At 39.4% G+C, this 13,719-nt stretch overlaps 1 protein-coding gene across 1 annotated transcript in view; it reads left to right on the top strand.

The window, feature by feature from the left end:
• LOC109428949 (uncharacterized) overlaps positions 1-13,719 on the top strand; it is a 49,177-nt gene that overhangs the window by 24,711 nt on the left and 10,747 nt on the right. The window contains exon 3 of the mRNA XM_062858127.1: positions 3,228-3,460. Within this exon, the coding sequence (XP_062714111.1) occupies positions 3,228-3,460 (233 nt within the window). The remainder of the gene's footprint in view (positions 1-3,227; positions 3,461-13,719) is intronic.

Raw genomic sequence — 13,719 nt, 5'->3', positions numbered from 1 at the left:
AACACTCTTAGAAGGTTCTTGAAACCCCTCTGAAACAACTTTGAAAATTTTTTGAAGCGCTCCTGAAATGCCTCAAAACGCCTTTTGAGGTTCCCCGTAATCAATTTGATATGCCCTTGAAACCCATTGGAAATACTTTAAAAGGCACAGAAGACCCCTGAAACGCAACTGAAAACCCCTTGAAGTGCCCCTGAAGTGCAATCAATCCCTTGTAACGGTTATTAAAGGCTTCTGAGATCTCCTGAATTGCCTCAAAAGCCCATTGAAGCGCCTCTGAAAGCCCTATAATCCCATTTAAACGCTAACGAAACTTGTCGTATCGCCCTTAAAAGTCTCTTGAAATTTGCTAAAACAACCCCTTGAAACGCCCCAGAAGTCCCATGGAATCCCCTTATTTTAGACTCTCTGGAAACTTCCTGAAAAACCCCTTGTTGAAAGCTATCATTTGATACATACTTACCTTACCGATCAGGCTAAGGCCTGGGTGACCTCTGCTGTATGTACATAGTAGCCGTCTCCATTCCACTCGGTCCATGGCTGTTTGTCTCCAGTTCCGCACTCTGCGTAGGGTCCGCAGATCGTCCTCCACTTGGTCGACCCACCTAGCTCGCTGCGCTCCACGTCTTCTTGTACCGGTCGGATGACTCTCGAGAACCATTTTAGTCGGGTTGCTATCCGACATCCTGATAACGTGACCCGTCCACCGAAGCCTCCCGATTTTTGCGGTGTGGACGATGATTGGTTCTCTCAGCAGCTGAAGCAGCTCGTGGTTCATTCGCCTTCTCCAAGCCCCGTCTTCCATCTGCACTCCGCCGTAGATTGTACGCAACACCTTCCGTTCGAAAACTCCAAGGGCGCGTTAGTCCTCTGCACGTAGACATAGAGGACTACCGGTCTAATCAGCGTTTTGTAGATAGTTAACTTCGTGTGACGGCGAACTTTGTTCGATCGTAGAGTTCTGCGGAGTACAAAGTAAGCTCGATTTCCTGCCACAATGCGTCTCTGAAGTTCTCTGCTGGTGTCATTGTCGGCGGTCACCAATGAGCCCAAGCACACAAATTCTTCAACCGCCTCGATTTCATCGCCGTCGATAGAAATTCGGGATTGCGGGCGCGATGACTCCTCCCTGGAGCCCTTTGCCATAATGTACTTTGTCTTCGACACATTAATGACTAATCCGATTCGCCTGGCTTCATTCTTTAGTCGGATGTACGTTTCCGCCATTGTCTCAAATTTACGAGCTACAATATCAATATCATCAGCGAAACAAACCAGCTGAACCAGGGGGAGTGACACTAGCTTTGCCAAAAAACCTCAAAACAAGCTGAAAAAGTCCAAAAAAAAGTCGCTAAACCCCGTAAAAGTTTTGCGGGTTTTACCGGATTTTTTCGACTCTTTTCGGCTTTTTTTTTGCGTTTTTTCAGCTTTGCAAAACTAGTATCGCTCCCCTCGAGCTGAACGGACTTCTTAAAAATCGTTCCACTCGTGTTTATCCCCGCTCTCCTAATTACACCCTCTAAAACAATGTTGAACCGCAAGCACGAAAGACCATCACCTTGCCGTAACCCTCTGCGAGATTCGAAGTGTCCCTGATTCTCGAACTACGCACATCACTCGATCCATCGTCACCTAGATCAATCGTATCAGTTCCGGGAATCCGTATTCGTGCATAATCTGCCATAGCTGTTCTCGATCGATTGTATCATACGCCGATTTGAAATCGATGAACAAGTGATGTGTGGGCACGTTGTATTCGCGGCATTTCTGCAACACCTGGCGGATGGCGAACATCTGGTCCGTTGTAGCGCGTTCACCCATAAATCCAGCCTGATATTGCCCCACGAACTCTCTTGCAATCGGTGATAGACGGCGGCATAAAATTTGAGAGAGAATCTTGTAGGCAGAGCTCAGTAGTGTGATCGTGCGATAGTTCTCGATAGATTACGTTGTTTTTTTTGTTCTCAAAATCTGAAGGGCTGTCTTATAAAAAATCTGATTACAAGTTTGATGACTAACCTTATTTCCAGCAGTTTCTTGTTTTTATTTTTCTTGTTGTTCCGGTATTCAATTTTGTAAGGTGACTACATGTCTTCTTGTTGTTTTGGTTCTTTACCATCCTTCAAAACTAGTCTAGTCTAGTCTAGTCTACACATACACAGCCATTCATTGAAAGAATCCTGGAAAATGATGAAATCGACTACTTCCATCATTTTTCTTGTCATTATTATTGATTGTAGTACATCGAAGATGCATTACAAGCATTAAAGCGGCCAGGCCTACTGTGCAGCGTTGGGTTCTTTACCATCCTTCAAAACTAGATAAATAGTTGAATTTGGTGTTTGCTTGTATTTAAACACACTTTGGATATCACTTGTACTGAGCCGTCCAAAAAGGCACGTCCAGTATTTACGATATTCTGAACAAAAACTATAGGGTTATTTAAGTTTTACAATTCAACATTCACCAAATGCACAGTTTGTTAGTTTGTTTGTCCATGATTTCAAATTAAGACATGTAGGTATTCTCAATACTTATGTTACATCTGTTATGAGGTTACTACAATTTAATATGTGTTTCTGGAGCCGAGCTTGCATATAAAGTAGCTCTCATTTTCATAAAAGTTCCGTCTCAATCCGCCACGAAACAAATTTGTAAAGCGGATCTCCCTTTTCTTATTTTCACCATTGAATATCTGATTCTGCCTACAAAACCGATGAAGGGGAGGGGAAATATATTTTACCCCGAGCACCACTAACCGGTAATTTCCCGTTGATGGCCTCTCAACTATACAACGGTATCATCATTACCGTACTTTTGACCGCATCTCCGCTGCAGACTTTCTCGCAGGCACAAAAGGGAAGGTGGTAAAAGTTTGCGAAAAAAAAATCTCACTTTTCTGTTCGGCAATTTGAATGGTTTCCTGCTGACGGTGACTGTGACGATTGGTTGTGTAAGGTTGAGTTTTTTTTAACTGATACCGTTTTTTACCGAAGGGCTTTGAAAGGCGTTAAAAAACTTTTCATGAAATAAAAATACTATAAACGAAAGTCAGATGAAATCATCGGAAGACCTGCCATGTGCACGTGTTGGGCACCTAAAGGATTGATATCACTGTGTGTCAACGAATCTCTATATATTTAAATAATAATAAAATCAATTGAAAACAATTTTGAATTTAATTTTCTAATCAAATTGTTCATCCCGTTTCTGCTTTCTCCCCCGCGTAGCCAACCCACTACGTGACGATAACGACCCACAAGGAAACCGGCGACACAACGGACAGCCCCGAGGTGGAACGGATACACCTGAAGAAGCTCGTCGCCCAGATGAAGTCCAACCTGTGCAACGTGTCGGTCCTGAGCGAACCGGACCTGGAGCTGCTGTCCAACATGGACCCCAACTCGGTGGCGGACATCACCGGGCGGGACTTTATCGAGCAGCTCAAGGAAGCATCAGGCAGGTTAGGGGGCCAGGAGACCGGATGTGGTTCTGGTTTCTAGAAACCCCCCATCATCTAGATGCGTCTCTCTGAAGCAGATTATTTTCCGTTTTATTTGTGGAAACTTTTGTTTTCGTTGGATTTGTGTTTGTGGTTTTGTGTTTCGTTTTTCTGGTAGAAGGAATTTGGTGCTTCATAGTTTTGTCGTTTCATGCGTTTAGTTAATCATTAGTGGGATGAATTTGTTCTTTATTTTTAGCAGCTTTGCACTTATTGGTTGTAGAGTATTGGAAAAGTATGTTGTGAATGAATTTACGAATGTTTCAAATGGTTTAAGTTAATGGACATCACTATGTTTTTGCTCATACAGGGTGACTGCTAATTAGTACCACAACAGAATAGAGTTGAAAGTAGACTTCATTTGCAGTCTTAAATTGCATTCCTTAACAATTTATGCAACAATTTTATTTTTCTGTTTCTGGTCAATGTTTAAATTTATTGAAAAAAATAGTAACCCATCCTGTTACACATTTTTAGCTACAGAGGACGTCTACTTTCACCTTTTTTCTTGTAGTTTGAACATCTTTCGAACCCTCAGATTCACTGCAAACTGAACAAGTAAAGTGAATAGACAAAATGATCGGGCCAGGCCAAATTTTCACTTTTCGAAAAATGATCAACTACCTGTTCGTTTTCGAAAAGTGCATCAAAAATTCTTCACTGTCAGTTGATGTTTAGTAAATTGGTCTATTTTTAATATGCATCCATATGACGAAGCCACACCCTGAAGTTTGTAGAGCACAAATCTGAAGAACCGAATCGATCAATATTTCAGCGCAAACCGATATTTGGTTCATCAGTTTTGTGTTCTAGAAAATTTGGAGTATGGCTTCGTCATATCTTCACCAAATATTGCCGGATATTTTGTTACTTCCTTTCAAAATATATTTAAATATATTAAAGCCAATAAGAGGGAATTTAACAAAACTATAATTAACACCTGGAATTTTGAAGCGAAGTTGAAATTCAAAATTTCATTGCATTGAGTTCATTAAATCCGTAGATATAACAGTTCAAAGATCGGATAATAATGCCTTTTACTAGAATCTTTCTAACTTCATATAGAATAGTCCTATGTTTCCCAAATTGGACCATCAATAGACAACAAGATGATCAACTTACAAGAAAAAATTGAATTTTTTATACACTTTTCAAAAAGTTACAGCTATTTGACCATTTTTTTTTTGAAAAGTGGACATTTTGCCTGTCCCGATCATGTTGTCTGTTCCCTGTACATTTCGTCTCCATTAAACATCACGCGATCACTTACTGTTTTTGAAGACATTTTTTGAAGACATAGATCGTTTCAACTCTTCCTTATGAACAGTTCCGGATTTAGGGGGGCAGGTCCCCGGGCCCCCACATTTTAGGGGTCCCCACAAAATTTTATTACACGAAAAAGATGTGAAGCAAGAAAAATGAAGTACTGCAAGATACTTCTCTCGATTTGGTTTTTCTCATAAAAACTTCTCATTACTTGAATCACTAGTTAAAATGGAGTCTAATTTTAATTTTAACTAGTGATTCAAGTGAAAAGTTCCAAAGAGTTAGTGAAGTTCACATTATTGTCTACTTGCAAGATGTATGTGACATATTGTGATTCTTTTGAGAAAGACTGCAACTATTCGTCCAGCTATTTATTTAAATTTTTGTTCAAAACTGATTAACATATATTTTTATGTGAATTTGAATGTGAAAATAACTTACCGGAAATCCTGTAAAAAATCTTCGACTGAATTGAGCATGAGCATGAGCATCGGTGACCATACACTTCGTAGTTGCTACTTTGTGATTGACCAGAGCTAGCGGAATTGCAAGGAGAACCAATAGATAAAACTTGGGATTAGCACAACATCCTCAATGTACACGTTCCGAGAACTCAAACTTTAATGGCTCAATAACGGAGCCGGCCACGTCCTTACGGTCAACAGGGGAAGGAAAGGAATGTTAGTTCGCCAACTGTTGCTACTAGAGGTTGTATATACTACTGTGCCTTCCTCAGTTGTAGTGGGAAGGAGTTTTTGTTAGTTGGAGGGGATTGTCAGAATTCACTTTGGTAAGCAATGCAATCTATGCAACAGTGAGCATACATAAATACAGATAAATAAATATACACATAATTGTGAAACCTCTAAGCTTGGAAGAATGGTGAGACCTTGAAACGATATTTTTCGTTTATTGCGTCACCTCGCAATTAGGAGGACTGGTGAGCCAATGAACAATATTGTTTGCTTTTGATACCGTGGACTCGAAATAATTAGACAAAATTCTGTGCCGACACCAACAGTGACGGACCGCACAAACTAAACTGGTTTCTATCAAAATTTAAAGTAATTTTGTTACATTATTTCCCAAATGTCGATGGATTAACACTAAATTATATTAGGTACAATGAGTTATGGAAACACATTTAAAACTTAATGTGATATAATTGAGTTATAGTATTTTAAAAACACCAAGGATGTTGAACGTGATCATATCACAATGAGTTATAAATATCATGATTTGTTAGGATTACGTTATATTTTTGTTACGATTTTCTAGTCGGGTAGGCTTCGTCGCCAATAAACACGTATAGCTTTTTTGATCTCGAACCAGATTTACGAGGAAAGATGCATTTAACGCCTTCAAATGAGTGTTTAGGCAAATATGGTCTTCTACAAAGTTGTCTCTAATAATAAGGCCCTCTTTTCAATATACATGAAAATTAGGGTGGTCCATATTTTCAAAGAAATTGGTAACCAAACTTTTTTATTTGCAAGATAACTGTATACATTCTTCGGAATAGTTGTAGATCTATCAATTTTGAGCAAGTTTGCTGAAGACACTTTTTATGTAGCTTTAAAATTGACCGATCTAAAGGCATTTTTCTGAATAGGCTTAGGGTGGTTCAAGATAAACCGGTTTTCTGGCGTTAACTTTTTCAGTTTTGATTTTTCATCAAAGTCGCCCATGAAACACTTGTAGAGCATTTGAAGACGCGTCGTTTCGTGCACTGAGATGATCGTTATCTCTTTTGGTTCAAAAGTTATAGGCATTTTTCTTATAAAATCACAGTTTTATAAAAAGGAGTATTGACGGGTTGGGGCAAACATAAAAAAATATATTTTGCCCGCATTCAAAAGAAGAAATGTTGTTATAGGGGTAGGCGGGGCAATATGGACACCCTAAGGTTTTTGCCAACTTTACCTGGCAATATGTCAAAAAAGTTTAGTTTTTTGATACATGTATCCTTTTAAAGTCTATTTAGCATCTATTGCATAAGATGCTCACGAAGAAAAATGATTTATCCACTTCAAAAAATGTTATGAAAAATGTTAGTTTTTCATGACCGTCTTCAAGCATCATAACTTTTCAACGTTTTTTTTTCAACGTTTAAAAAGTACCTATGTTTTGATGAATTTTCAAGTATTATAATATTGTTGATAATCGCTCAGAATTTCATTCAATTCGGTTCACTGGTCTCCGAGATATGAGAGTTCAAAAATTGATAGTCTTAAAAATAATGTTTTACCAGAACGGTTATAACTTTGCGAAAGATTAACCAATCGAGCTCAAATTTATACCACTGATGCACATATAAGAGGTTGACAAATAGTCCAAATTTGAGAATTATTGATGCAATCTATGAAAAGTTATAGCATGTTGAACTTTTTTGTGAAAGAAAAAAGTTGCCTATCCCAAACATTTGGCCATCCCCTGTACATATTGGAAAAACGACAATAAAGTTTATCCTCACTTTACCTAGGGTATAACTTTTTTCACAGATGTTGGATCACTTTGCGGTCTTCGACAAAGTTGTTTGGCATATAGTCACCTACAATAATACCATAGGGTTTGATTATTGAACGCTTACAGCGCCACCTAGCGGCAAAATTCGAAAACTTAAAATTTCTGCATACATTTGGCCAAGTTTTCCCATACAAACTTCAAGCGTTTTGAGCGCCCCCTTAGGCTTAATTGATTTTGCTCAAATTTTGAACGTAGTTTCTGGGAGTCCAAAACAACTGATTAAGGAGGTAAGACTTGGCATTTTCAAAATTTTTGTTCTTCATATAAGTGTGGGCCCCCTTAATACTGAGCCATAATATTTTTAAAACTGTCATGTTCACAAGCGCCTCCTAGTGGCAGAATTGCGAAACAAGTGTCCCATTTTATGTAAGTCTATGTCATACTGGTCAACTTTGCCGAAGACACCATCTTTCTAAGTTATCAGGATTCTGAGCTAGGAGATTTCTAAAATGTTCATGTTCACTAGCGCCACCTAGTGGCACAATTTCGAAATAAGTATCTGGTTTTATGTAAGTCTGTCATACTGATCAACTATGCCGAAGACACCATATTTCTAAGTCATCAGGATACTGAGCCATGTTATTTTTAAAACTGTCATGTTCACAAGCGCTGCCTAGTGGCAGAATTGCGAAACTAGTGTCCCATTTTATGTAAATCTACGTCATAATGATCAACTTTGCCAAAGACAGCATCTTACTAAGTTATCGGGATTCTGAGCTATGAGATTTCTAAAATTTTCAAGTCACTAGCACCGCTTAGTGGCAGAATTTCGAGACAAGTGACTCCTTTTATGTAAGTCTCTGCCATACTGATCAACTTTACCGAAGTTATCGGGATTCTGAGATATAAGGTCTTCAAAATTTACATGCTCACTAGCGCATCCCAGTGGAGAAATTCCGATCTTCACTACTCATCATCTGTAAGTAATGGGCGTACCCAACAACTTTTCCGAAGACACCATCCTTCCAAATTATCGAGATCATGAGCTGTCGCATATCGCAACGTTATCTTGACTACCTAATATGATTCCTGTAGTACAATTTAGCATCAAACTGTTGATGGCGCCTCTAGCCGTCAAGTTATCAATTAATCATATGAATCAAAGTTCTAAATTGTAGATCTTTTGAAGCCCTAAAATTTTGACCAAGAAAGTATTGCGCTATCTCATAACAACAGATAATTGACCACATCCCCAAAAAGCCGAAATCCCAAAAGCTCTTAGTCTCCTAAACGTTCACCCCTGTCTAGTAAGTCCGTTTATTAGAAATTCCTTTAGTAAGAAACTCGACTGTACTTGCACAGCAAAAAAAAATTGTGATATCACATCACTTTCGCTGCACATCAGTCGCGTCGTAAAAGTAATGTACAAATTACATCCTTTCCACACAGCAAATTAGCCGCCGTAGCTTGAAAGTGAGTCTAGCAATCGCTAGAACCGGAACGATCGATGATTCATATATCAGTAAAATATTGGCATGAATTCGTACACTGATCCGCTGATTGTGAGGCATATCTCTTGCCTCTCAGCTATTTCACCGAGTTAGAAGGAAAATGAGAAATATGATACTGTTTCTAAGTATCCGCTGAAATAGGTTTGTTGACACTTTCCGGTACCAACCAGGAATGTACATAATGAGTATGATAATTGATTGAAAACGATGTGTCCGAGTGAGAGTACGTTCGAAAATGGATACATCGTCAGAAATTACGCGCCTGGAAATTACAAAATTATTTGCTGTGTGGTTCGTCACTATGGATAGTCCGTGGTCCAGCCAACAACTTTGTCGCAGACACCACCAATAGAAATCATCACGTCATTAAGATACACACATATACGTTTGTACTTTTGCATCCAGTTTGTATGCACACAAGCGCCGCCTATCGGTTGAATTCCTACTTACTTGGTATGTCACTAGATAGTCCGTGACCCAGCCAACAAGTTTGTCGAAGACGCCACCATCACGTTATTGAGATACCCACATATACGTTTATACTTTTGTATGCACGCTAGCGCCGCCCAGCGATAGATTTGCCAATGATTTAGTTCATCACTGGACAGCTCTTGACCATGCTAACAACTTTACCAAGTTTTTTTTATAAAATTATATCACAAGAATATTTACAATCCAAACTATCTCATTTTTATAAGGTACTTGCTTCTCCAGCGGCGGGTGGTAATGCCGCAGATTGCTGTTCCCACCCTTTTCCACACAGCGATTAAGTGGCCGCGGAGAGGAAGTCCCGGTAGCGGTGCTGTCGTGGCGTCGGTCTACTGGGTTGGATCCGAGCCCGCGGTTGGAAAGGGGTCCCCGGCAAGGGTCGGGGCAGGTGGAGACCCTGCTGTCAGCAACCTTCTGGTGCAGCTGATAGGGCCTGAAGGGTAGTGATACCCTTGCCTTCAGCAGGTCAGATCGGGTTGCATGTGGGCATCAGTTCTTGATGTCTGCAAAGCAGTTGGGCGCGGGCGGGGTTGACCTTACCCGCCTTCCGAGGACAAAGGGAGTGGCGAGGACCACTCGGGAAACTGGCTAAGCGCCAGCATGTTACCGTGATGGACTCTCCAGAGCGAGTCATCGATGTTCGTTGCTGCTAGGCTACGCAGCTAACCTTGAGGGTGCGATGTGCACTAGCCCCTCTCTGAAGCAATACCTTCTTGGTGGTTCCGGAGAGACGTAGGGTTTGGCGACCATAGGAATGGTTTAATGGGTACGAGGAGAGAGTAGTCCTGGCTTTTACTTTTGTTGTAGAAGACGGCCTCAGACCTACACTACCCTAACCTTCTGTTAGGGTGTCTGTTGAGCAGATTATCCCCCTATGGTTTAGAAAGAAACAAAAACCTTTTCCACACGCAAAACGTGCAGTGATGCCAGTTAAAGAAGTTAGAAATCATGCGAATAAAATGTCCATTGTTTCAAAATTTAATAACGCCCTTATCTGAAGTACAACCAAAGAGTTGTCTTCTAACAAAATATTCACTAATATATGCCCTAAATTTTCAGGTAGGGGGGAGCGGATTTTTAGAGTTGCTTTAAGGTGCCTTTTTCTTAAAAAGTTTGAAAAGTGTGCTTTCCTCATACATGAAAATTAAAGTTTCCATATAAAACCTCAAGTCGATTGCGGACTAGATTACCGATTTTTTTATTTTGCAGGGCTTTATTTGGTCCATTTGCAACCATTAGTGACTATTCGGGATTGTGTATTCGAAATTTTGCCAAAATTGATACGGCCTAATATACATGGCATCATTGTTTACGAAATGAAAGTGTCAAATAAAACAAAACTTTCTTTGATCGTCGAAAATCCCTCTCTCATTTCTTGCTACGCCACTATACCGAAATAGCTCGGTTTCGTTTATTCAATTCATATTTTTTTCTAAAAATTTTGTTTGACAATTCTTAAAGGGGGTCACCACCTTAAAAAGGTTGGGAACCCCTGGTCTACCACGTCTGCGTCCTGTGTACCGTTCGAGAGCTCATCGAATGGCTACTTCAACCTTTCAATCACCTCACGTCCGTCCTAATCCCGGCACGTTTAAGTTCGCGGAATGAAATCCTGAAGGATACGTTGAGCTTCTAGTAGAACTTTAAGGTGAAACAACAAGAAATCCCATTGCAAACTTAAGAGGCACAAATCTGATTAACGAAGCATCGAATCAAGCCGCATTTGTTTATCCTGGCTTTGCTCATTAGCAAAAAGAGGCAGGTTTTCCAAATCGAACGATTTTTTTTTTAATTTGTGCTTTTGAAAACGTGAGTAGGGGTCCAAGTCGCCCATTGTGGCAACCATATTTCTCGCGCTTAGTATCATACGGGCGTATCTACAATGATCGATTTCTCTTCATCGATTTTCTCTTTGGTTAATAACGGCAAATCAAATTTCCCCCGAGAGCAACTGACACTGACCCTCTTCTGAGCCCCATGGCTCAAACGGACCCGGATACCTGGACATCGGCGAACTGCTACTCATAATGGACCCCCAATCGGACTGGAAAGGAACAACGGCCATCCATCATCATCCTTGTGCTCATCATTCTACTAGGTATAAAGTAGAAAAAGTGAAAGCAGCAGAAAGGCAAACCAGTTCGATAAAGTAGAATAGAATCTAGGTGCTGTACAAAATGTATGTGCAGCTGTCAATTGAAATTGCTCACGTAGTGCCCCAGTGGACAATAGAGCTGTAAATTAGGTTAAGTGATTAAGAATAAAAAAAATAACGGCAAATCATGTTCGGTTGTTTTTGTTGTTTTGGATGTTAGTCCTAGTCGTCCTTCATCGAAACACACCCCGAGATAATCAGAATATTGGCCGTATTTCCCGGGATAATCCGAAGAGAAAATCGATGAAGAGAAATCGATCATTGTAGATACGCCTGTATGATACTAAACGCGAGATTTGTATTCTCTGATGTTTCTCATTAAGAATGTCCCGTAGTTCCATTTCCTCAAACTCCGCTTCTTCCAGGAGGTGTTTTTTTTTATCCGAAGGAAACGGGTCTACTGGTATCATTCCACGTTCTGCCGGGTTCCTTGCTGCAGCATTACCGTCCGCACTGCGTTCTTCTCCTCCAAAATCGCTCTGCACTCCTCGTCGAACCATTCGTTCCGTCGATTCTATTCCACGTACCCGATGGTGCTCCCGGCTGCGTCGTTAATGGCTGGCGTTTACTGTAGCCCAACAGTCCTCTGGAGTCCTCTGGAGGACATCGAGCTCGTCCTCGTCTGGCTCGATTCGTTGCTGGTTTTTCATTGCAATGGTTTTACGGCGGTCTCACAGGCCGAACACTAACCCTCTAGCTTTTCGGAGGACCATAGTAGTGCACAGTTGAGCTTAGAGTCCGTTGATCAGCCGCCTCTAACATGGATAACAGATACTGTTATAAACCACATGAACAAGAGCAGATGCTCAGGCTAACAGAAGCTATACCCATATGTGTAAGTGATGTTTAATCAGCCTTGTTGTAGCTTTTTGGTGCATTTTTCACATTTACATTAGTAATTGATAAGGTATTGTTTTAATCAACGAATCATAACATTACCCCAATCAAATTACGACATTAACCATGAATCATAATTACCCATCGCCTCATGAACTGAATCATTTGTAATATTCAATGTGAATAAGGACTGTTCATTTTATAAAGAGGACACCTTATTTGTGTGATATCTATTTTATTTTTCAATAAAATCATTATCAGTTTTTTGCATAAATTTCCATAGGTATTCTACAGTGTAGGAAAAATATAACATTATACAAATTGTCCTTAGTTATGGAACTGAAGCGGTGTTTGTTAAAGCTCAATAAATCCCAATTTCTCAAATTTTTACACCACTTTCCACATACATAACTATAAATTTTTCATGAACTTTTCAATGTGTTGGGATCTAATACCATTCTCCTAAAGGTAGAGCGTAATAGTTGGTCAGTAATAATGCACCAAGCATTACACAACTTGATATAGTGAGTTGCCTTGTTATCAATGAAAATGATAAAAAATACTTATTTAAGTCCAGTGATGCAATAACACTATGGATTCAGTTAAAAATTTGTCAAGTACAGAAGAGAATCGCATTCTAAATGATACTGAAGAAAAATATGCTTTAAAGTACGTTCTTCATCATAAATTTAATCCTTCATGATGGCCATAGTGAAAAATTGCATACTTTTTGCTCCATAAATGCAAGTTTTCGATTCTAGAGAAGCTTATTATTGTTTATTTTCAGCAAGGCTTGACCCTATGTGATTATATACCTTATTTGAACATAACTACATGTTAAGTTTTATTTTCGCCATCATTGTTAAGTTGTATTTGCAAAAGGTTACATCGTTATTTAGAAGAACCAGCAAAGAATGAAGCTGTTTTACCTCCGGTAACTTCCATGAAGCACAGGAACCGAGCCAACAATGCTATCAAGAAGCGGTTTTCTGCATCTGAAATTGCATTATTAGTACTTTCGACTAGATCCATTGGAAACATTCAAAATTTTATATTTACATACATTTTTGTTCAACAAATAAATTTTGTTCTGAAAATCGAGTCCAACTTGTAACTTTAATATCTCAACAACTAATACTCCGATTAGGTTTATATTTTGCCAGAATATGTATCACTCATACTGCTGCAGTATGGCAAACACTTTTATGAAATTTAAAACGATACACCGATGTTTTACAGTAATTTTGTTTTTATCTTTAGTTTTTGGGAATCGAAAAATTGACCACTCCTAACACTTTTCCGCATTTCTATGAAGTTCAATAATTTTAACCCAATTTAATTATGGTTATTATCTGCTAATGTAATGTACTGAACAACTAACAAAGGCTGCTCAAATTTGAACTACGCGTTTTCTTTTTACAGCCTTGCAAAGTTGTCCTCTTTATAAAATGAACAGTCCTTAATATACGTTCCATAAAACGTACCCACCTCGAGCG

The sequence above is a fragment of the Aedes albopictus genome, chromosome 3 (assembly GCF_035046485.1).
Source record: "Aedes albopictus strain Foshan chromosome 3, AalbF5, whole genome shotgun sequence".
Lineage (NCBI taxonomy): Eukaryota > Metazoa > Arthropoda > Insecta > Diptera > Culicidae > Aedes > Aedes albopictus.
The sequence above is the reverse complement of the archived record's forward strand: the minus strand, read 5'-3'. Positions and strand labels throughout refer to the sequence as shown.